The 26,584-nt window shown below is 32.6% G+C and overlaps 1 protein-coding gene across 1 annotated transcript in view; it reads left to right on the top strand.

Moving 5' to 3' along the window:
- Window positions 1-26,119, top strand: part of LOC124361855 (probable actin-related protein 2/3 complex subunit 2) — a 32,606-nt gene extending 6,487 nt beyond the window's left edge. Inside the window, exons 3-7 of the mRNA XM_046815886.1 lie at window positions 3,192-3,291; window positions 7,457-7,643; window positions 10,114-10,334; window positions 22,665-22,866; window positions 24,145-26,119. Of these exons, the coding sequence (XP_046671842.1) occupies window positions 3,192-3,291; window positions 7,457-7,643; window positions 10,114-10,334; window positions 22,665-22,866; window positions 24,145-24,172 (738 nt within the window). The 3' untranslated portion in view covers window positions 24,173-26,119. The remainder of the gene's footprint in view (window positions 1-3,191; window positions 3,292-7,456; window positions 7,644-10,113; window positions 10,335-22,664; window positions 22,867-24,144) is intronic.
- The last annotated feature ends 465 nt before the right edge of the window (window positions 26,120-26,584 follow it).

The raw sequence follows: 26,584 nt of genomic DNA, 5'->3' as shown, positions 1-26,584 counted from the left end.
TCACTTACAATGGGGTTAGGCAGTTACTCTGCTTATCAGTTTGATGGGTTTCTTCTGCAATTACATAACACCAAACAGATAAGTTATTACTTACAATGGGATTGGGCAGGTACTCTGCTTATCAGTCTGATGGGTTTATTCTGCAATTACATAACACCAAACAAATAAGTTATTACTTACAATGGGGTTGGGCAGGTACTCTGCTTATCAGTCTGATGGGTTTATTCTGCAATTACATAACACCAAGCAGATAAGTTATTACTTACAATGGGGTTGGGCAGGTATCACTCTGATGGTTTTATTCTGCAATAACATAATACCAGACTAATCAATAATCACAATGTGGTTGAGCAGGTATCACTCTAATGGCTTTTTTTCTGCAATATAAAGATTTTGTTAATTATCCTGATTTTTCCCACAAATGTATGCTATGTTAGGTATTGTATATGCAAAGTAGGTTTTTTATAGTAAGATCTCTATAAGGACACAAATAATACAAAGACCTTTAGCCATCTCAGCTTTGACAAGAGGTGTATTGCTATTAAGGTCCGATTTAATAGTAATGCCTAAAAACTTGAATGCTTCATCTAAGTATATAAATATATAGATACCCAAGTGTGAAAGTTAACCTCCAACTAACTAGTAGAGCTATAATAACAGGAGTTACATTAATATTTTGCTTGTTTATTTCTGCATTGAGGCTAGTAAAGCAAATAAATTACAATTGTTTTAAGTTTTTAGGAATTATGCAAGCATATGTTGAAAGTAAGCAATAATTACAAAAAAATTAACAAAATACAACATATTATGCATAGTTTTTTCAGCAAAAGCTACAGAATGAGAAAATTGTAATTGCAGTTACTTACTTACTATTCCATGTTGAACTGCTTAAAGAAAACAGGGTGTCCAGTGTGCGGGTAGTGTGGGTGTTGTACTTAAATTTACTATGTATAGGAAAAATGCGGGACATGTACAGAAATTTTGAGCAAAATATGTAAGAAAGGGTAAAGTAAACGAAGCACGTCTAATGCTGATATTTTTTTTTTTTGTGATCAAGGATAATGGACAGCACTTTAAAAGTCTTTGTAAAAGGGAGTGTAGAGGGTTGTGAGGTGAGTTGACAGTTCAAGGCCACTCGCCACCAGTAATAGCGTTGTGGTGTCAGGCCGGATCATCGGCCGATTAGTTAATTTCTCTCTGTATATAGTCTGTTTGTGATGGGAGTATGACAGTCGGTGGTTGCCATAATTTCTTATTGGCTTTGAAAGAAATGCGTTTCTTTTACTACTAGATTACTGCTATAAATAAATCTTCTATTTTAATTTATGGAGAGTAATACATGTGATATTTTGTGCTGATAAAAATGTGTTAATTTAATTTACTTCTTCAAATCTCTCACTTATTCAAAATAAATTTAAATTGCCGCAAATAATGTCATTTTGACAAAATCTGTAAATGTTATTTTTTTTAATCAACATTCGGTAGAGCATAATTTAAAAAAAGAATACATTTTAATATACCAGATATATTTTAAAGGCAGTAACCAAACATTATCTAGCCTTGTGAGAAACTCATGTGAACTACAAAATTTGGTTCAAGCATCCAGGAGTTTTAAAGATATGTAGGCTACTTTAAAATGCAGAAATTGTTCAGGAATTTCATGATTAATGTTGGTTGGACACTGAATAAATTTATTTACTTTTTATATTTAGCACATCATAGCAATTTACTAAACTCACTGCAATAACAATCCAAAATATAAAAAATAAATACAAATTTATTACATATCAAAATACAACTTTCACTTTTACTTTTTTTTAAGCACATGAATAAAAAATATGTTGTTCTGTGCTCACTGATAAACCCTAAAAATCTGGCAATGTCGAACAATTACTTCAAAAGGCATAGCACCCAAAAAAGGCCTTGTTGGTATTTTACATATTTCTGACTTGTATTATAATTAAAAGGGTTTTTAACTAAATGAAAGTCAACCAATGTAATAGCTAAAAAATCTAATAAAAGCTACAAATCTTAAGTAAAACACTAAAGGAAAGTCGACTACTTTGGTTATCAACAGTAATAAAATAACTCGTATAAAGGGTAATTCCCATAAGAAATAATTATTCCAGTTGACGATATGAAAAGATTTGAATTCATTGTTAATGCCCCTTTTTGGATTAAATTAACAATTAGTTAGGTATTCTTTCATCCATCAAACCAAAAATAACTGTGATGTAACTTATGATAACACCTCATAGTTATTTTTGGGTTTTACAGAGGCAAGAGTATGTAATTAATTGTCAATACGAAAAGCTAAAATTCATCTGTAGTCTAGCGACAGCATTTAGGGATAAATAAAGACAGCATGTAAATAAAATAATAGTGGCAATTTTCTTGTTTATTACTATGTCAAATGCATTGAGAATATCGACAATTATGGATGTTATGTCCTTTGGGATAAACGTCGAACGAACCTCTTGTAGCGCAATGTTAGCACTAGAGGGTTAAGATCTCCATAATGTGACTAAATATTTTGAACTACCCAGTCAAGAATAGGTGTTAAGATAGTAATTTAATAACAACTTCTCTTAATATAATTCTAAAATTACATAGTCTACTCAAAAACAGTACACTTATACCTTTATTATATTAAAAATTATATGGCTGGTTTTTTATTTTTTATTTTTATTTTTTTTTTTTTTAGTAATAGGTATAATATATAGGTGTAGGTAAAAATAATGGGACTGAGAACATTCTAAGAGAAAATAGAGTTCCCACCCTCTTTGGAATCAGGACAATGAAACAGCAGAGAGGAGGGGTTGCCTCTCAAGGGGCTAAATAGTTGGCAGATGGCTTTAGTAAACATGTACCAATCCATCAAATTGTTTACTTGATAAAGTACTTATTAAAATATAAACAACATAGAAAGATATTTATACTCTCAATGAGTTGAACTTATTGCTTTATTTATTTGCAGTAAGAATTGTAAAATATATATTCAATGTTTAAATATTAAATTCCAGTTTTTAAGATTTACTACTATAGTTGATTTTTATGTTTATAGTATAGATAGTTACAATTGTCATATTGTAATGGTCAAAGAGTTGTTGTGTACATTGGCTAAAATACAATTTTGAGACAGACACTTGACTTTCAGAATTAGTTTTTAAGTTTGTACATTTTTGTTTCAGACAAGTATTTTATTAAAGTTTTACAAACAACTTCAAGAGCACGGAGCAGACGAGTTGCTGAGGAGAGAATACGAGTCATTATTAATAGATCCTGAGGAGGGTGAGCATTTACACATTATACATATTTATAGTACAAATAAAAAACTTAACTGCCAAAACCAAAGACCACTTTTAGAAAGGTAATAGACTGAATTCATCTGATCACTTAGGAATAAACCCTGAGTTGGATTTTAAAAAATATTACAGGAATGTGGGAGGAAATGTGTTACATGGCTTATCTACCCCCAAAATAAGTAGTTGTTGACCCTGATTACTAGTAATTGTTTCTATTAATTCATAATTTGCAAAACACGAAGTTTTAATTTGACACTTTGGAAAGCAACAAAAAGAATAAGAAGATAGAAATACATTTATCTTCAGTGTAAAGTTTCAAAACTCTGCAATGTTTCATTATTAAACCTTTAAAGCGCTGAAGAAAATTTGTCCTAGAGATTAAACAAAAATTTCTTATTTTATTTATTTATATTTGAGTTATTTGCTATTTATTGGAAGAAGAAATAAACAGAACCATATAAAAAAGCACTACCATTACTGTTGACCGTGCTCTTCACGTAGGCATGCCATACATGTATATCTACATGACATGCCATTCAATATCAAGAAAAAACAAATCAATAGCTGGTCATTGATTTTTTTTGTAATGCTTTCCAGTTCGCTTGTTGATGTTCATAAATCAATACATTTTAGCATTTCTACACTTTCGTGACTTGTACTATACCCACAAACAATAAAACAACACGGCTGTTACTGTATGCTGCGATTAGCGCACTTCTGATGTTACGCACATATCTATATGCTGAGCTTTAAGGATTAATTATGGTAAATCATTTGGTAGAGTCATTAAGTCAATAGATGTTTAGTTTGACAGAAATAGACAGCATCCAATAATAAAAGTATAACCCAATATAATTATTTTTTTATAATGATTAAACTAAAAATTAAATCAACACTTTCTGATGGCAAATGTATATTTTTAATACTAACACAATAATAAAATGGTAAACATACAATCACAGTAAGTACTACAAGAAAGATGTAAAGTAGCACTTATCTTATGTCACGGAACCATACTAAGGCATTTGTTATTATACCTTTTAATAATCATTTTAAGAGATATTGAACAAAGAAATTATATTTTGTTGATCTTTAAGTTTATATTTTTGAAAAATCTGGCAAATTTTACACCCATCATATGTACTCCATATTGGCTTAAATGTATTTTAAAATGTCTCATTATGCAGTAAACATAGTGGTTTTTGGCTTCTCCTAGTCTCTGCATTGGTCCTTATACTTTTTGTAAAGACAGAATTAATATAATAACTTTGTTCTGGATAAAATGGAAGGGAAATTTTTATGCTTCACAATTTTATATGAGACATTATGTTAGCATTATGTAGTACATTATGAATATTTGACATGTTGTTCGTTAGAAACTTATAGTTAAAATTAATAATAATGTAATGATGAGCAGAATACAAAATTATCCAAAACTTTATAAAAATTAAAATTGTATTTTAACAGAAATAAAATTAAATGGATCCAAGTAAAACAAGACAGTTTGAAGAGACCAGTATTATTAAAGTGGCTCCACATAGGATATCTATCTTATAATGAAGTGTTTGATAAAGAGAGCTTATCAGCCCTATTATCACCTGTAGGTGTAATATTTCTCAACATTGGCATGTCTCTCTTTTCGGCTTATGTGTCTGGAATTAGTCCTTTTCAAATTATTTTCTACCAAACACTCACGATGATCACTTTATTTTAATAAAAAAACTCATATTTATATTATTTACTTTTGTTTTAGTATTGTAAAGTCAATATTGTATTGTATAAATAATAAATAATAATAATGAAATAATCAAGAATCTAATGTATAAATATAATAGTCAACAATACTAACAAGTCTATAACAGCATAAACAACATTGAAACCTATAACTAATTAAACATATAAAAATGCATACAATGTAAATAACAAAGTAATATAAATATGTTATGAATAAAATAAGTAAAAACAATATAATTAAAGACCTACATCACTAGTATCACAGGCCAAATATTCATGGGCAGAGTAACATACTTTTTGTTTCAATCAGTTCTCTATTGCTAATTTAAATCTGTTGAAAGATACAGACCAAGGTCAGGTAACAATAAAAAGCTTAATTTTCGTCTAGATGTGGCTGTTTTTACATTTTTCTAATTTGACTGAGAGTGTGTCAGGTATCCATGTACGAGTAATAGCTGATCACACACATCACTTTAATGGGGTCAGTTACTATCAATTGGGCGGTCTCCATTACTCTTATCAGGTTGCTTCAACCCTCTTTAGTGTTGATTATTTTGTTCAAATTGTATTATTTGCCACCCTAAATGTGCAGCGTTACTTAATTTTTGAACTCAAAAGTAATCTTTACTTCTAGCAGCAAAGACTACTTTTAATTTATCAAAGTGCATGGAGAAGGCTGTTTTTAGATATTGTGAATGATGGTCCATTAACCTTTCTCAACGTATGGATTTTCATGAGCTTGCTACTGCCACCGACATTGTGACACATATAACTGGTCATTGTTGTTTTACACTTTTAATTGGGTAGGCCTACTTTTTAAAATGTAGTCAACAAGTAACTGTAGAAAATAATAGAAACTTATTATATAACTGTTCATATTATATAAAATAACAACCAAGTAATTTTATAATTTTGGCCTACGTGGATACAAAAATAATACTATAATTAATTGTACTCACTAAAACAATTACATTTTGACACTTTTTAAATAACAAAAATGTAAATCCAAGACAAACATGCAACATCTTTTAAACAGCAGCATAAAGTGTGTTCTTTAATGTTGGAACAATCAGGGACAACTGGTAGCCTATAAATTAATTTTCTGTTAAATAAAAAATTTAAAAATTTTTTCAGTGATGACAAAAAGAAGAACACTTTTTCCTCTATCATTTAGTGAGACAAATGATTGCTTGAAACAGTTCAAACTGCTGTCAATAAATTTCTTAAAAATACCATAATACTACTATAAATAATTACGTGGATACATAAAGTGTTACTATTACCGGGTATTTGAATGAGTTCATATTGGTAATGTTACAGAGACTGAAAGTTCAACTCGGCCATAATTATTATAAGCCATTATTACAAGTTTGCCAACAAAATAAACAACATGCAAAAAAACACACAAGTGCACTGCACTTTTATTTTTGTGTGCATTGGAAAGTTCGTGCTAGTGACTAGTACATCTAGTTTACATATCAGTCACGTCACCTTTCTCAAGCAACTGTAGTATTTTTCTACCTGTGTCTTATCTGTTCGCATCAATTTGAAATTAATTTTTTCACATATTATACACCAAATTTAAACAGTGGTACCTACAGTACTATAATTCTGATTAGAAAACTAATTATCTCTTCATGGAACTCATTAACCCATTGTGGATCTCTGACGAGCTGGGCTCGTCACGCAGCGGCCGGGCCTAACTAATTATAATTATATAATTAGATGACGAGCTCAGGTCGCAAAAGCAGCCTGCTTTTAAATTTTCCTCCAAATAGTTCATTTAATGTCTGATAGATCGGGCGATCGTCTTCACTTGTCAACTAAGAGTATTTAACAACGGTCTACGTTTAGAGTTTTCAAAAGTTTTATAAATATCCTACAGATCGCAGTTGTATGTCGAAGTTGAAAAATCATTCATATGAGTTTACTCTCTGCTTTTTAGCACTTCTGATTGGGTGTTTTCCTCAGTTGTTATTATAATACTTTTGAGGTTAGTGACACAACGAAAAGACGCAGACGTATATGTTGGCGGGTTTAGTCTAGACAATGGGCCCGGATGTTGTAATCGCTTCGCCCGAGCCGCTTTATTTAGACCATGATTCAGACATCATCCCTGCCACCCTGGAACCTTGCTCGCGTGTTATCGTTCCTACATAACGGATACTCCAGCAGACCCATGTTCCATCTGAACGAAAACCTTCACAGTTGAATTTTCTAGTATACAATAGCAAGCAATACTGTGGCGCACCATTGCTGTTCGTGCGGCCGCTGACCGTAAATTAATTCGTGCCTGCGCGCCAAAACAATACGATCCGCAATGGGTTAATCAAGTGTCAGAAATGAGGGTGATAACTAACATAATTGTTGATTTGTCTATTAGTTAAGCACATTGTTAATTATATTTACTTTTCCAGGTTATAATGTGTCTGTGTTGATAAGTTTAGACAACATCCCAACAAACTGGGAGGAAATAGTAAAAAAGATTGGCCTTCTGAAAAGAAATTGTTTTGCTTCAGTATTTGAAAAGTATTTTGATTTTCAAGAACGAGGTGAAGAAGGTCATAGACAAGCTGTAATAAATTACAGAAATGAAGAAACCATGTAAGTGTTATTATTTGTTATTCAATCTCATCGCTTGTATTTATTAAACGTTAAAAAAATCAATATACATATTTAATTTTTATGTTTATAAATTGTTTATATAATATATTCTAACTATAACTATCATTATTAGTTACAAAAATTAAAACTAATATAAGATTAACTAAATTATTTTGTTGACTGTAAATAGTTAAAATCAAGTTAAATAATAAAATGCTAACATATATATATATATATATATATATATATATATATATATATATATATAAAAGGTTATTGCCACTAATACAAATTTATACAATTTAATTTAAATAAAAGTCGTTTGACAGGTATTTGGTCCTCCGATCATATGTTAGTTTGCTTATTTAAACGCATATGTGACAGATACGGCCAAATACAAAATAATTGAATCGGAAAAAGTAAGGGCTCTGTGGTGTAATGGTAGCACATCACCCGGCAAGTGAGAGATCCGGGTTCGACTCCCGGCGGAGCAAGTACTTTTTGCGATTCAATGTTTATTGAAATTAAATAAGGCAATTGCCATTTATACAATTTAATGTATATATATATATATAATATATAAATGTTAGCATTTTATTATTTAACTTGATTTTAACTATTTACAGTCAACAAAATAGTTTAGTTAATCTTATATTAGTTTTAATTTGTGTAACTAATAATGAATAATTTTAACTTAACTTACTATTTACTCTTGTGTTTAAATAACAATTATTGGTGGTATTAATATACTATATTTAATGTTAACATTAAATTTTACAGTATATTTTCTCTTGACTCTCAAGTTAATCTTAATGGAAACATAATATTCAATTGCTGTATATGTTGACAGATAGCTCAGTACATAATTAAACAGATTACAGTTATACATAATTATGGATAGTGATTTAGCACATTCTTGATCATGCATGGATAATGTAATTTAACTACTGCTATAATAATTAATGAAATTCTAATGCCATTTATCGTTGAAGAAAGAATGTAGTGGATTTGATTAAAATATATTAAAATAAAAGTAGATTGTTCTAGTCTTCATTTGTTTTATTTGTGTATTTTAAGAAATAATAACTTCAAAGATGGATTTACAAAATAATTAAAAACGAAGAAGCAGTGCAAGACCAATTGTATAACTCAAATAGCGGATGCAAGAGTGGAGTTGAGGGGGGAAGTGCGAGTGCTAAGAGGAAACCTTTGGTGTTTCAAGGCCCACAAGATTGACAGAGCGTTTCTGAGACCTTCCACTAATCCTGTCCACTTTCAATACACAAAATATTTAATTAACTGAGCCAAATGACATAGTCATGCATTACATTCAAATCTGTGGAATCTGTTGACACAATCCTCTATGTCTTACAGATCAAGAACACATTTTTGTTTCATATGTCATGTCCAATAGAATTCAAGATAATCGTAATTGTGGGGTCAAAAAGCTCACATACCTACACATTTTGATCTTTTTATTCAACATGTTTGATGTTTTTTATCCAACATGTCTGGATATCTCGGTTTCATTTACCTTATATTAATAAGATTATTCTCATTATTGCTCTATACATGCTCTGTTATGAGGCCTATTCAGAAAGTAACAAGACAAATCACAAGCACAAAAATGTCTTGTGTAATCAATACTTCAACCACAGTTCACAGCTACATTTTTTCACTCGTCCCATTGTACATTGCATTTGGTATAAAATCCTTTGGGATGATCTCGAAGCTAGTTTAGTACCGGGTTTTTAACTTTGTCATTCCAGCCAATTTTGGTGTAAATATTATGGGTGAAAATGGTTTCATCACATGTTACAATTCTACTAAATATGTTTTGAAAATTATTTTTAATTCAGTTCGTAACTTGTCTTAGAACTCATCTCATACTGGTTTTCCTGTCTTGCAGCTTATTATGAATAATGTTAGGAACAGTTCCAGCACTCATATGCACTTTTTTAGCTATTAGTTCAATATAGTAATACACCTTTTGTCCTGAGTTTACCTGTTAATGCAAAAAAATGTTTAAATTACTCAATTCTAAACATTGAAAGATTTAAACTATTCCTATAACTTAATATTCTTTTTGATTTTTTTCTTCCTATGATCCCATTTGCAGCTAAAACTCTTAATCAACAGTGAAATATAGAGCGGACCCACCGTTTGCAACTTAATACATTTAAGGTTATGTATACTAAATATTCTCGTACAGCTAAGAGAAAAAAATACAAAGGTGCCAACTCGACACACAAACGCCAACCCATTTTTGAGGTACAGTTAAAAAGTGATTCATTTAATGATCCTCATATTAGTACTTGGAATAATATCATTAAATATGTTTCTTAAATTTTTCTTTCATCATCCATTCACCAGAGATCGTAGTACAATGTTGTTTAAGTTTAACATATTTTACAATTACACTTGCCTTGTTTGTGTGTTTATAACTCCTTCAGTAATTGTTTTTCCTCAGGTACGTAGAAGCCAAGTCCGATAGAGTCACAGTAGTATTTAGCACAATATTTAAGGATGAAAACGACATCGTCATAGGAAAGGTTTTCATGCAGGAGTTTAAGGAAGGGAGAAGGGCAAGTCACACAGCACCACAAGTCCTGTTTAGTCATAGGGAGCCCCCGCTCGAACTTCAGAACTCAGATGCACTCGTTGGAGAAAATATAGGCTATATAACTTTTGGTGAGTATTGGCTAAACCGTATTAGTTTGTTCATTTTTATCTCAATTTAAAAGAAATAAAGAAATGGGTTCTGTTTTACAACTTGGTGCGTATAAATACTATTATACTTCAGTATACATAATAATAATATGCTTTGTTTGTATTTTAGTAAGTTACAGAATAGTGCATTGTAATGTGAACTAAAAGTAAATTTCACTTTTGCTGTGAAATTTTATTTCCTCTGTTCTTATCACTGCTGTATAACCTCTAAACTAGTGTTGTTCTTACTAATATAATAGCATAACTAAGTCAAAATAGAAGAGTTTTGGAGTATGGTCAGAAAACCTGAAGGCCAGTAAAAGGCAGCTTCTTACTGAAGTGCTCAGTGATGAAAGATTTGAGTTTCTGGGACAAAAAAAAAAGATTGGTGTGAACAAAAGTAGAGAGAGTTATGTTTTGGATGAAAACCATTATCTAGTTCAAGGCTGAAATTTATCGCATGTTTGAAGGAATGATGGTGAAAAGATTTCATCTAAACAGATGAGTCGAACTGTAAAACATATACTCAACAAAATTTTAGAGATTTTTTCATTTTCTGGGCAATTGCAATTAAGACTTTCAAATCTTGATTCTGCTACTACAGGAAAGATGATTTGTGTGGTTATAAAAGTGTGGTTTTATAATGATGAAATTTAGAAGGTTTGTGAGATCTTGTTTATTAAATGTCTTCAAACACTTAAGGAGGACATATTATGGGGTATTAAAAACACCCAAAAATAAATTGTACCTTGATATTTTTAAATAAACATAAAAAAGTAAATTAATGTTTGTGTTCACAATTTGCGCAGTAATGTAAATGTTTGTTCCACCATTAAGCAGTTAGTTTTATCCAATAATTATTTAGAACCATAAATATAGTTTTGTTTTTTACCTGTACTGTTTACATCTTATGCATTGCACAAAATTGGGAATGTACTTTTAAGAAATGCCTTCAGCAAAAATTGTTGTATAAAATGCAAGTGAGGTTTCTTCAGTGTATAAGAATAGCTTCAACTAAAATGACTGTGGAACCTTGATAGAAATAATGGGGTTCTGTTAAAATTCAGTGCATTTGTTGTAAATTGTTTTTGAAATATCTTGATTGTGATTCTAATAATCTATTGACTTTGTCATAATATATTTTTAAAGTAGAAAGTTTTCTAAAAGTTGTATATTTGTCATTATATTGAGGAGAATACAAATTAACCCTTTGAACCCCAGGCGACGAAATATCGTCGCCGAGAAGATATGCGAAGATCCCCACGGCGACGATGTATCGTCGCCAATAAAGTTGCGAGAATCCCGGGCGACGTAATATCGTCGCCATGGTATATGCGTTTAATACATATTTATTTGAAATCGTAAAATACTTATTTTATGAGTATTAATACATATTTATATGTATTTTATTAAAATACTAATTTTTTTATTTATTTATTTACTAATTTATTTATTTAGGTAATATCAGTGATTTTTGTGTTGTACGCCTAGAGGTTTTTACAAGTCGTATACTTTTATATAAAAATTCAAAAAAGTTTATTTTTAGAGATATCAATATAATTTTTTTGTACATACACAAAACTAATTTTAGAAAAATAAAATGTATATATAGGTGCCCATGGTAAAAATATTTCTTATTTTTTAATTAAAAAATCTTAAAATCAATTTTTTTGCCTAAAAATCTATATACATATATTTTAAAATTATTTTAATGCTTTTAATCATTTTTTTATACTTCAGACTAATCTTTTTCTGTGTATACAATTTCATTCTGGACATTTTGGTGTGTAATACAAGACAATAGCATAAAAAATAGCAAAAGTATTAATTTTTTACAAACAATATGCAAAACAGTTGTTTCTGCTCCGGGGATTCTCGGTAGTTCTTAGGTCAAATGATTTTGGTACGTTTTTTCCACCATCAATATTTTGGTCTGGGGTTCAAAGGGTTAAAAATCCACAGGTAGTTTGGAAAATGGAGGTTGGTTGTATTAATGACACGAAATGAAATGAAATGAAATAAAATATGTTTATTGTCCTTAATCAACAGTAGTTGCAATAGACATAGTCAAATGTACACAGCCTTAGTGTAATCTTAGATATTAAAGGTTACATGTCAAATTATATAGGTCAAATAGAATAGATTTGTAGTCAACAAAAGTGAATAAGATATGGTAAATCTACATTTAAAATGTATAACAATACGTGTAATAAGTTAAAAACATATAAATGAATAAAACCTATAAATAAATTAAACACACAAATAAATACAAAGATTCAAGTAAAAAATACATATTTACATAATATCTTGGATTACAATTTTATGGAATAGAAATTCCCATTTTCAAATTCAGCTGCACTATAAAATACTTGACTAATCAGCCAATTTTTCGGGTCAAATAAAATACATCTATAGTCAACAAAAGTGAATAAGATAAGGTAAATCTGCATTTAAAATGTATAACAATAAGTGTAATAAGTTAAAAACATATAAATGAATAAAACCTATAAATAAATTAAACACACAAATAAATACAAAGATTCAAGTAAAAAACACATATTTACATAATATCTTGGATTAAAATTTTATAGAATATAAATTCCCATTTTCAAATTCAGCTACACTATAAAATGCTTGACTAATCAGCCAATTTTTAATTTTTGTTTTAAAAGCGTTAATTGGAAGATTTCTAATGTTCAAGGGCAATTTATTAAAAAGTTTTATACAAATAAAGCTAAAAGACTTTTGGGTTTTACTTAGTCTAGCATATCTTACATCCAATAGATCTTGACCTCTGGTATTGTAATAGTGGATTGAACCTCTTGAAACAAGACCATTTAAGTTTTCCTTGACATGGGTGAGACTGTAGAAGATAAATAGACTAGGTAATGTGAGTATTTTAAGCTCAGGAAATATAGTTCGACATGAATCTCTATCCCCCAGACCTTTTATACACCTGACCACTTTTTTTTGCCACATGAAAACTTCTTGAGCTCCACTGGAATTACCCCAAAGAGTAATACCATAAAGTAAACGTGAATGAAAAAATGCATAATAAGCTTGGGTCACTAAATCTAAATGAGTACACATTTTTAATTTACGGATCAGAAATAAAACTCTAGAAAGGCAAGTACATAAATGCTTTGTATGAATGTCCCACATCAATTTAGAATCCAAATTAATTCCAAGAAGTTTAACTGTCTTATGATGAGTAGATTTACTTAAACTAAAGATGATTTCTTCAGTTTTATCATTATTTAAGATAAGCTTATTGGATGAAAACCAAAGATCACAACGCTCCTTCATGTAATCAATGACCAATTCATTACGTTCTCGATCAGGACTAGATGTATAAAGTGTGGTGTCATCAGCATAAAGAAGGCACTTTTCTGGAAGAAAATTAGGTAAGTCATTTACAAAAATTACGAAAAGGAAGGGACCAAGGACAGAGCCCTGTGGAACCCCCCTCGTCACCATCCTCAGGTCCGATCTTTGGTCTCCAAGTTTTACAAATTGTGACCTGTATACCAAATAAGATTTCATAAAAGATAATTCAACATTCTCCAAGCCATAGAAATTAAGCTTTTCTAGAAGTTCTTTATGTGGAACAAGGTCAAAAGCTTTACTAAGGTCTAAAAGTAATGTTCTAGTTTCTTCGTTGTGTTCAAAACCCTCCATAACATTGAAAACCAGATTTTCTACCGCCTTAATGGTAGATAATCCTCTTCTAAATCCAAACTGAGCAGAAGTAAGAAAATGGTTTGTTTCAAAGTAGGTTTCTAACTGATCCTTAACAATGGACTCTATCAGCTTGGATATTACTGGCACAAGAGCAATCGGACGGTAATTATTTACACTGAGCCTATCACCTTTTTTGAAAATGGGACTTACAGCTGTTACCTTTAAACAGTTGGGGAAAACTCCCTCTGAAAAACTCCAGTTGATTAGAATCGTTAAAGGAATGAGCAAAACTAAACCTAACTTCTTGAGAACATAATTTGAAAGCCCATAAACATCTTCTGCCTTTGAATTACTTAGACTACTTATACATTTATTCACAGTAACACAATCTACAAAGTTAAATTTAAAATACAGTTTAGGATCCTTTACAGGTTTAACAGACTGTAAAATTTCAAGTGGGGTTGCAATTTTATCAATAGGAAAACCTTGTTGGTTGTTATTACCAACATTAACAAAATAATTGTTAAACTCAGTAGCACTAATGGGTAAATTTGGAGTGCTTTGTTTAATTAAACGACCAGTTTCCTTATTGATTATCTTCCAGGCTGCTTTACATTTATTTTGAGATTTCAGAATGAAATCTGCATTAGATTGTTTCTTGGCTTTTACTATTTCTGATCTGTACAATTTTTTTAGCCTAGAATAATATTCCTTATATTTAGAACATGGTCTAGCTTTGTATTTTTCATGACATATTACAAGAAAAGATTTAATTTTTCCTAAGTACGGAGTGTACCAGTTTTTTTGGGCTACTGAAGGTTTTTCCTTATTTTTACAATTTTTTTTTCCTTAAAGGACAACAGTTATTAAACCTAACCACTAAATCGTTAATAAAAAGTTCAAATGCTTCATTTGTATTCTTACAGTATGAGAAAAATGTTTCCCAATCAGAACTACCCAGACCATTAAATAGGGCAGATACAGCTTTTTCATTGAGCACCCTATAAGTATAGCTAATATCTGATGTGGTAGCATCAGTAAAATTTGGAAGGTCAGTAATTAAAGACAATTTGTTTAAGTCAACATTTAAAATAAGACCAGAGTGGTCAGACAAATGGTGGTGATCAACCTGACAAACTACTGCATTATTTCCAATATTAGAGATGAAATTATCTATACAAGAGCTAAATCTAGTTGGCTCTAAATTTAAACAGTAACAGTCATATGACCTAAGCATGTTTAAAAAATTGACAGTCTTACGGTCAGAGTGTCTAGGATCAAGATTCAGATCACTAGAAATTATTATCTTGCAATTCACCATTTTAGACAAACTAGAGATACTATCCAACACCTGAGACATTTTATCAGTGAAAACATCTATTGAAGAGTCAGGGGTCCGGTAAATTGATAGTAAGACTAAATTTAACTTAGAAAATTTGATTGCAGACACCTCAAATTGTTTTTCTTCACAAAATCTACTAATATCAATTATTTCAAAATTGAACTTAGCATTTTTATTTATGTAAATAGACACACCACCATGAGAAAACAATTTCCTACAATAACCAATTGCTAATAAGAAACCACTTGGCACATAAAGGTCGAGTTCCTCGTGAGCACACCAGTGTTCATTAAGACACAGTATATCAAAGTAATTACTATTCAAATAGGCTTCCAAAGCATATAATTTATTTTTTACAGATTGAATATTTATATGACAAAGTGATAGTTTATTACAATTGACAGAGTAATGACTAGGTAGAGGCTTACTGGCTATGGATGGTGGGTAGAGGCAGTTCCTTCTATGTTTCCCGATGTCGTTCCTCTTAACGTCACCAATCCCTGTTTAGGGTTTATCTCAGAAGGCTTCACCATCAACACAACCGATCCCTGCTGAGGACTTTTCCTGGTAGGCTTCTCGCTGTCGTCAACCAAAGATTCATCCCAACTGGTACCAGGTGGTGGTGGCTGAGAAGTATCTACAAGATGTTCTGAGTCCGCCAGGTTGTCAATCGCTTCAGCAATACATTCAGCCAGCCACATTTTACCCATAAGGTTCAGATGTTGACCGTGCCGTGTATGCAAATGCCTCTCAGCTTTACTCACTTCCACTAAGCTGACATTTGGGTGTAATAGGCTCATTTCTTTAAGAGCAGCATTGGTTTTTCTTGTCTCTACATTAACACAAGACCAATTAGCAAGATCGTGTCTATTAGGAATATCTACCAAAACAAATTTAGTGTGAGAAAGTTTGGTTAATGTAGTCTTGATACCATCCAGTGCCTCACAAGATTCATTCTTAGCAACATCATTAGCCCCACATATAAGCACCATAACATCATTTTTGTCCAGTTTTTCTGAGTCAATGTTTTTGGAATTTAAAATGTTTTTGGTTCGGCCGCCAGGACGGATAAAACCAAATGCGTTATTCTTCATTTGTTTCTTGTTGAGGTGATAAGCGATATCACGTCCATGGCTATCACCGCAAATCATAATTTTAGATTGCACCTCTTTGTAGTGTAACCCAAGATGGCCGACAAAGTAACATTTAAGTGAAAGTGACCTCTTAAAAAGTGTAGTATTAGTGGGTGTTTTAACCAACAAATATTCACAACTATATACTCACATCATTTGCACACTAACAACTGTAAGTCTGTTCCATAAGTATATAATAACAATTACTTATCAAGAACTCTGTAAAAGATAAAAATCATAACTTCTCATTCAAGTCAAGAGAACTGTTTCATATTGTATTATTGCAACACTCGACACCTGAGCTACACCATTACCAGAGTAGCACAGCTGGCAGACAGACAGACAGACACAATCGCTGACACTGCACTAGTGGCTCACATACCTACAGAGCCTACCTCAACTATCCCCGCATAAGCAACTGCCTACTGACTAACAGCTCTACACTGGCTGTTCTTACCATGGAATAAACAACAAAATTTTGCCTCACTCAATTCAATTGCTTCATTCATTTGGAATAAATTAATGCCAATCTGACAATGTTTGAAAATCCAATATAAATATATTTTTCTACTGTATAAAATGCCACCAACTAAGTATCCTTGTGGTGTATGTAGTATTGGGGTCAAATTTTCAGGAATACAATGCACAGGTCACTGCAATTGTGTGGTACCATGCAGGATGTATAGGTGTATCTGATAAAAAACTTATAAAGATGTGCAAGTCAGATGTTGAATCCTGGATTTGTATTGACTGTAAAACAGTTTAAAGTTTCTGAAAAACTCCTTGGCTAAAGACAACTCTTATTTATTGATGAATAACAACCATTTGACCTCAGAGCTTGAGGAGGTGAAGTCAAAATTACAGGAACAAAAAACGCTAGATGAAGCTGACCTAGAGAGACTTCACTTACTTTGGCTGCAGAGGCTGGGAATGCACTATTACATGAAAATAACAAAACTTCGGCAAGAGATATCCAAAGCAAACATGAGTGTAACTCCAAACTAGAGATTACCTTGGCTAGCATGGAAGCCAAAATGGAGGATCTTCTAGCAGCTGAGGAAAAATATGTAGAACAAAATTGAAACTCTCCAAGAAAAAATAAAAAACTGCATGACACACTATTAGAATTGGAAAAAAAGTAAACAAAACAATCAGAACTACAAAATTTATTTGAAGACCATGATTACACTCAAAACCAACTGCTCACACAATATTCACAAAAGATAACCAATCTTGAAAAATCAATTTTGAAGATGAATAATGAAGAAATTGTTCACATGAAAGTGCCAACAAACTGCAAAACCCAAAATCGTATAAATCAACAGAGACCCAAACATACAGTGAAACCTTGACTACTATCTCAAACTCATCATTTCTCCTGGAACTAGCTAAGCTAAGACAGAGGCAAGATGAAGCAGATCTTAAGATTAGGGATATTGCTGCTCAACTTGACAATAACTCCAAACAACGTGACAAAGAAAAAAACAGCCTCTAGTCTTGACTACTGTAAACAAAATAAAGAAAAAACCGAAGTCACAGGGCCAAAACAAACACAAGTCTCAGAAAATCAAGAGCTTTTAATGGAAAAAGGCAATGTTTTCAGCATCTCCCTGCAGGTGGCAAAAAGTAGACCATCAACTACTACTTTACAGGAAACAGGGTTAATTGGGGGAACAAATCCACCTCCGACTAAAAAACTGCCAACAACACTGACAGAGGTATCCAGCCAACTGACAACCCTACAGGCATCTGAACCTAGCTTCTCGACAACTCTACAGGCAACAGGATTAACGGAGGGAAACCAGTCAAAACCCCAACTAAAAAAACTGTCTACACCAACATTGACAGAGGTATCCAGCCAATTGACAACTCTCCTGGAAACAGGAATTAACGGGGGGAACCAGTCAAACCCCAACTAAAAAACTGTCTACAACAACATTGACAGAGGTATCCAGCCAATTGACAACTCTCCTGGAAACAGGATTAACGGGGGGAACCAGTCAAACCCCAACTAAAAAACTGTCTAGAACAAACATTGACAGAGGTATCCAGCCAATTGACAACCCTACAGGCAACTGAACCTAGCCTCTTGACAACTCTACAGGCAACAGGATTAAACGGAGGGAACCAGTCAAACCCCAACTAAAAAAACTGTCCACACCAACATTGACAGAGGTATCCAGCCAATTGACAACTCTACTGGAAACAGGGATTAACGGGGGGAACCAGTCAAACCCCAACTAAAAAACTGTCTACACCAACATTGACAGAGGTATCCAGCCAAATGACAAACCCTACAGGCAACAGGATCCCAGGTTAACGGTTTGGATTTCACTCCAAGTGATGACGAGGACTTCAACATCATTGTAGTGGAGGCAGATGTTCACCACCTAAACCCCAACTCCACTTTTAAAACTAGCAGACTAACTGACTGTCTCTGAAGACTTTCATCTGCCTCTAAACTGCAAACCACCCCTAAACTCAAAAACATTAGCAGAGGACCAAACTCTAGATGACTTCTTTAGCAGTAATATAGCATTTTTATAAAGAACATATGGCTGTAAACTATAACATCATGGCAGATCATAACAAAAAACACAATTTTTTAGAGACAACCACACAGGAAAAAAGCAAAACTGAAACATCCGCAGAAAACCAAAAAACCTTTACAAGAATCTTCATAAAACTCCCAACTGAAACTAAAAGTATAAACCCTCTAAAAAAGCTAAAAATTACTCCACCAAAATATTGACTCATTAATGAACAAGACAAACCAGCTTGACCACTTACTTCACACCACAAAACCTCATATTGTAGTCTTGACAGAGCATAGTCTAAAAGATTACCAACTTCTACATACCAAACTAAGAGATTACATATTAATTGGGGGGTTTTCCAGAAAGTTTTCGAGGAGAAAGGAGGAAGTGGCCGTATACGCTCATTGAATCACTTGGAAAATGTAGTAGAAAGTAAAGACACAACCTCTGAAGAACTGATTTGTGAACAATATGCAGTCCAATATTAAAGTGAAGCAGAAAACTGTATACCTTCTTGGCATCTACAGACCTCCAAGTTCGAACCTTGAAGATGCCCTGAATATAATCTCAAGTACCTTAGACAAAATACCTACATGGAAATGCCCTACCATCATCATGGGAGACATAAATATAGACATGCTGACACAAAACCAAAACAGAAACAAACTAGAAAATATGTTGAGCAGTCATAACATCGAAAGACTAGAGCTACCGCCAACTAGAGTCACCTCAACATTCAGCCACATCTATTGACATGGTATGCTCTAACTTAAACTCTAAAGACATCAACGTAGATGTCATCACTACAGGACTGTCGGATCACAAAGCGCAAATCAGCACAATCAACGTCCAACCCCAGAACTTGAGACTCCCATCCTCAACACGTCGACAGTATAATCAGGAAAATCTCAATCAACTAAAAATTATACTGTCAAACGTAACCTGGTGTGACGTTTACAACAAAATAGAAGTTGATCAGGCCTATGACAGCTTTAATAATACTTTGATTTTAGCCTTGAATACAGCATGTCCTACCAAAAAATTAAGGTCAAAGAAAAAAAAGAAAATTTGGTGTAGTGATTGATGAGGATACACAAACACTAAAACACAACTACTTACAAGCACTGGAAGAATGCTACTTCATAGTTCAGAAGAAAATAAAACAGAAAACAGCTGCTAGAAAAAGGGAATATGACTTAAAACTGAAGGAAAAGCGAAAAGAAATCACATCGAAACTACATTCAAAACTGTGAAAACAAACAAAGAGCCCTTTGGGAGGTGATCAACTACGAAAGGTGTAAAAATACAAAAGATTCCATCAACCTTCAAACTACTAGTCAAAAATGAACTGATTGAGGAGCCGCTTGAAATTGCTCAACACTTCAATCAACATTTTTGTCTCAGTGGCGGAGAAAACTCTTACTGCTGCTGGCCAGATACAACAAAGGCCACAACTAAATGAGCTAGAAAAACTGACTATATTCCTGACTTGACTTTTCTACCAGTATCAGTCATCGAAGTAACAAACACCATATCTTCTTTTTAAATCCAAACCGTCCTCTGGAATTGATGAAGTGTCCCCCATACTACTAAAACACTGTAAGGAAAGAAATTGCACCTCCACTTACATTTCATCATAAAACCTATCTTTCACCCAAGGAATTTTTCCCAAAAGCATTAAAACTAGCAAAAGTCTTTCCTAAACTCAAAAAGAATCCGAGCACCTCAATCGATAACTACCGCCCCATATCACTCCTATCAAACAATATCCAAAGTAATTGAGAAAATTGTCCTTGTCAGACTCTTGAACCATCTGGACAGTAAACAACATCATCACAAGCCAGCAACATGGATTCCTCAAAGGCAGATCAACAACTTCTGCCATAATAAATTTCACTGAGCTTGTGCTGAATGAAATGGAGGAAGGAACTGCCATCAGTGCATTTTTCCTGGATTTCAGTAGGGCGTTTCGATTGCTTGGAGCATGATCTTATATTAGAAAAGATGAAGAACATGGGGATAAGAGGGATTTCTGGGAAAGTGTGATGTCAAGTTATCTTAAAGGCAGATCACAAACAGTAGAGATAGCATATACATTAAACAATACAATTTATAAAACTAGATCACCACACTTTTAATTGACAGAGGTGTTCCCCAAGGCTCAGTTCTTGGACCAATGCTTTTTATTCTGTTAACTAATGACCTCCCAAAAATATCTACAAGAGTTCTGCCAAGTCATGATGTATGCTGATGACACAGCCTTGCTGGTGGCCGAGAAAGAAACAAATACCAGAACTTGAAATATCTTCCTTTGTAGCCCTGGACATGGCAAAGCAATACTGTCACCAAAAACAATCTTATATTAAATGACCGCAAAACCCAACAACTGAACTTAGGAAGAGCAAGTGCAGTAATACATGGCTTGCCAGATATTGAATTGAAAAATGAAGCTAACTACCTAGGAATCATCATTGACCAAACAATCTAACCTGGACTCCACATGTAGACCAACTCTGCAGAAAGCTCAGCAGTAGCCTATATGTATTAAAAAGAATAACAAAAATGAGCAATCTGGACACAGCAAAAACTGCGTATTTCTCACTCTTTGAAGCACATCTAAGATATGGATTAGTGGTATGGGGAAACTCTTCCATCGGGAATCTCCAACGGGTACTAATACTTCAAAAAGAAAGCTGTGAGAACATTGGCAGGGACTAGACCCAAAGGCTACTTGCCGGCAAGCTTTTCAAAATCTTAAAATCTTGACTGTGATATCTCTGTTTGTGACTGAAGTGATCTGCTATGCTGTCTCACAGAACATTATACAAGGCTGGGAGAAAATGCACCATTACAACACCCGGAACGCCATGAACTATGCTCTGCCAATTCATCGTCTTGCTCTGTACGAGAGGAAGCCAAGCTATGCAGGACCTAAACTCTTCAATATTCTTCCAGACCATCTGAAAATAAACAGTGGACAGAAATGCTTCAAGAAGAAACTCCAAGAATGGTTTCTACAGAGGACATTTTACTCCCTTGAAGAATTTATAAACTGGAGGAACCATTAATCATAGTGCTTAAAATGGTTTTATCCACTGTTTTCTACATTGCTGACTAATATCCTAAAATTATTACCTTTACCTACTTGACGCCAATTCTGTAACTCTATGTACATGAATAAAGAAACTGTCTATTGTCTATTGTCTATTGTCTATTTCATATTAACTTCTTCTTCCACTTCTTCATCCAAGACTGTTAGGCAAGCAAAGCGGTTTGTACATGGAAGGCCAGCTTGTTCAGGTATTCCGGTGGTTATGTTAACTCTTTGAGTTGATTTGACTTGAGTCCAGGGTTTAGTTGGTCCTTGGTTAGTTGTTACATCTAAATACTTAGAAGGATATTTTAACAATATTCGTGGAAACTAAATTAAACATTACATGGTCACACAATATAAAAACAGACATAATTATTGCAATATAGAATGTTCCTATGATCAGAGATCTCATCTTGAGTTTATTGTAAAAAAATCTTTACTGGTTCTAATTTTCATTAGATTTCATAGCTCGTTTTTTGCTAAACTGTTTTCTAATTTCTTACAATAATGTTATTTATGTTGCAGTTCTTTTTCCAAGGCATACAAACCGAACTGCAAGAGATAATACAATCAATCTTATACACATGTTTCGACATTACTTGCATTACCATATTAAATGTTCGAAAGCATACATCCATTCACGTATGCGGGCCAAGACCTCAGATTTTCTAAAAGTGCTCAATCGTGCAAGGCCAGAACCGAAGAATGTTGAAAAGAAAACTATCACGTAAGTATGAGTAATATCAATTAATCTCTAAATATTCATAGTCCTTTTGGCTCAGTTAGAAGAAGTAGGTAGATTTAGACAGCTAAATATTATTAATTTATTCTCGTGAGATTTACATGTACTCAATATCTCGAGGACCAATTGAGATGCACAAAAAATGTTTTAACGTAAAGGTTAGAAAATGTTATATGCATTACAGAAGTTTTTTTTCTCTAGGTTCAGAAATAATGGCTTTGTGAATTGAATTTTTTTAGATCTTAACAGTTGCCATAATGGAAAGAAATGGCGTTGGTCATGGTATTTACAAAAGGTCTTATTTTTAAATGACCCACATTTTAAATCAATTTTTATACCAAGTCTGAGCTTGTTTCAGCATTCCTTTCTTGGTAACAGAAAAGTTCTTATAGTAGGATATTCATACAGGTGTAGCAAAACTCTCCACACAATCTTTAGGTTATTGTTTCATGGATCGAGAGAAGCTAAAATACCAGTGGTCTATCGCTTCTCATTTACTATTTATGTGTGTGTTTTTTATTTCAGAAACCAGTAAAGATAAAACTGAAATTGAGTACATTATTTTTCTTGCAGTCTCAAATTAAGAACAAATTGATATTTTATTATCTTATCACGTTTTAAGATGGTTTTAATACCTTAAAATCTAATAACATTTTGATACATACATCATAAAGATCGGTTAGTAAATAATGTAGATATAAGCTTTTAAGGTTTTAAGTTGTAATGCCCGGTTAATGAGGCTGTAAACATGTAAATATACAATTTTTGGCATGCATTACAACAGTTAAAAACTCACATTATTTCTTGCCTGATTTTTTTAGTTGTAGATATCTAAATGTATGTAATTAGATGTAGCAACTTATATTATTCTTTCAGAATTGTAATAATGTTAGAGTTTTTACAGTAGTAACCTTTAAGAACTTAAGCGTCTGCCATCTTGAAAACGTGGTAAGACAATAAAACATATAAATTTTTTCTTAATTTGAATATATATATATATGACAGTTTTTAAAGGGGGTGGTTTTGGACTCTGGAAGTCGTGTCAAGTGAAGTTATGTAGTCATTTCTCTTAAGTACTACCATGAGAGTGATTGTAATAAACTGATTTTGTATGGAAAATCTGCCTAATTTAGTGAACTTCAGATAAAAGTTTGGGTCAGTAGTAGTAGTAATAAGGATGCTACTTTTCTTCTCCTTTTCAGTTAAAAAAATGTCAAATTAAAGCACTAGTAAAGAAACTAAAAATAAAATGGGATGTTTCAGGGGGCGAACTTTCATCAGAAAGGAATGATTACTTGCTGCAAGTAGGTGAATGTGTACAAACTAAAGCTTGAAGCTCTGGCCAACCATAGAGCACAACATGACACTGCCACACCCAGTCTGCGTCAACCGACGTGCACTGACGTGCCTAGACTTGTCCTACTGTATTTGTTAGGTTTTGTTGTTTATGTTGAGGGTTACTGAGGAACGTGTAATTTTAATTACATAATGACTTTAAATATATTTAAACTTTCATCTGCAAGAAAATCAAAGTTGGAATTATCAGAGTACGTACAGTAAAGTCCCAATTATCAACTTGATGTGAACTCAAGAGTTAACCAGGCCGAGTGCTAAAATATTTAACAGTCAATCAAGCGTCTGCGTCCAACTTGTCTAATAACAGCAAGGCTGTTGTAGTACCGTGTTTATTACATCACTCCCAAATCTTGATTCTGTTGTTTAGAAAACTGGTACTTGATGTCCAAATAACTTTTTCAAAACATTGTTTTAGCCTGGAAGCAAATAATTCGGACTCTACTGTATATGGAAATTTAAATGTCGCAATAAGTTATCCTTACTTAATTTTACCATTGTAAGTATATAATGAAGTACGAGCAAAATCTCAAATAACAAGTTTTTTTTTTTATTTGTAAAGATTTGTACATCGAGAGGTATAACTTTTCAGCAACAAACTTATACAATTAGCAATGTACTGGAAATTCCACCTCTAAAGTGTATTAATACAAAACATGAAGATATTTAATTTCAAAGCAATCCTGTTTTCTCTCGTTTGTAACACAAGGAAGATTACAATTCTAAGTGTACATTTGTTCCTGGTCATTGAAAATAATTTAATACACGGACAGCACTTACAGTAAAGAAATAATTCTGAAGATTATTTTGTATTTTGTTGAATAAAACTGATCAGTCACTGATTGAGATTAGATTACTCAACTATATGCCAGGTTCCGTTGATTCTAGCCAATGCACCATCCAGTATGCCGCCCACAGATAGCATCAGTGATGTATGATGCCGTATAATCTTGATGTCTGTCACTCTGATGCTCACTAAGTGGACTAGTAAGCAGTTAGTTAGCTAATATTTGCAAGTGGCAGACCTACCAACTACTCAGTTTTCTCTTTGGCAATGCAATTATTGCTAATTTCTATATCATAATCAATAATTAAACGGTAATACGTTTAATTTCTTACGTAGAGTGGCAAATTTTATCCAATAGAAGAGAGGTCTATTATCAATGTAGGTTACATTATAAGCCGATTCTGTGCATGATACTTATTTAAACTCTACTATAAATAAATTGTGGATAGTGGTTTTAGTATATTTAGTATGTGAAATGAAAATGAGACCGTTTCCGAGAAGTTTTATTCAATTTAATCATTGTCAACGATTAAACTAAATTTTTTCAAAATAAGTATTCACATCGCTGTGTTGTATGCAAGTGGAATCAATGATAACTAGATTATTAAATAATGTGTCAATGATGATGTGAATTAAAATATTATTTTTTATTTTGTAACAACCGTAGTTAATTAATAAGGTTTTCAACAAAACCACTGAAAGAAGAATACATAAAATTAGACATTAATTAAACGAACGTAGGAAATTTTAATTAAACATGTGTGGTGGAGTTAATTTGGACATGGAATAAGAATTGTGGTCTGTTGAACTCTGGATGTTGCAAGCAAATTAGCTCAATATAGATTGTTGACTTAGTTGTAGAGTATTGTATTACGGGTGTGGCAGTGACTGCAACATGTATATCTTTGTTATCATTATGGACTTTTGTAAAGACTTGTGCAAATGCAAGAAAAATCCCTGTGATTTACTATAATAGATCTACTGATTCAATTCATGAAATTAAATTATTGTAACGCAATACCATTTTTAACGCCAATGATGTATGTTTTGTTATTGTTATTATTTAAAAATATAAATAATACTTTATTCCATCAGGTACTTTTAGAGAATGGTTTACACATTTCCCTTTTACCTAATGATTAGAAAGATAAGTCCGATATCCCTAAAATTGTGTAGTGATAAAATTCTGCTGTGAGCGCACCTTCTCAATGAATTAATGTAAACTAATAAAAATCAATGCTATTACAGTTTAGCTTAAAATATACCTGTGACTAATTACCGGCGTGGTCTCCTGTAATTTAACAGATTTTGTTTAGTCAATTACCACACGTATGGGTTAACTCTTTGCAGTACGGGTTTTGTGTCTTTGTGAAAAATATGATAACCTTTTTAGAACTAGAAACACTAGTTTCTTTTCACACCAGTTAGTGGATACAATGGGATATACAGAGTGTGCCATTACTCTCTGGACAGAAGTGTACCATGTTTTTCCTCAGGTCAAGACAAACACATTTCACCATATGAACTTGGGTCTCCGATGCTTAGTTTCACATCTGTCTGTCT

Source organism: Homalodisca vitripennis, chromosome 5, assembly GCF_021130785.1.
Source record: "Homalodisca vitripennis isolate AUS2020 chromosome 5, UT_GWSS_2.1, whole genome shotgun sequence".
NCBI classification, from domain to species: domain Eukaryota; kingdom Metazoa; phylum Arthropoda; class Insecta; order Hemiptera; family Cicadellidae; genus Homalodisca; species Homalodisca vitripennis.
This window is presented reverse-complemented; position numbering and strand designations above follow the sequence as displayed.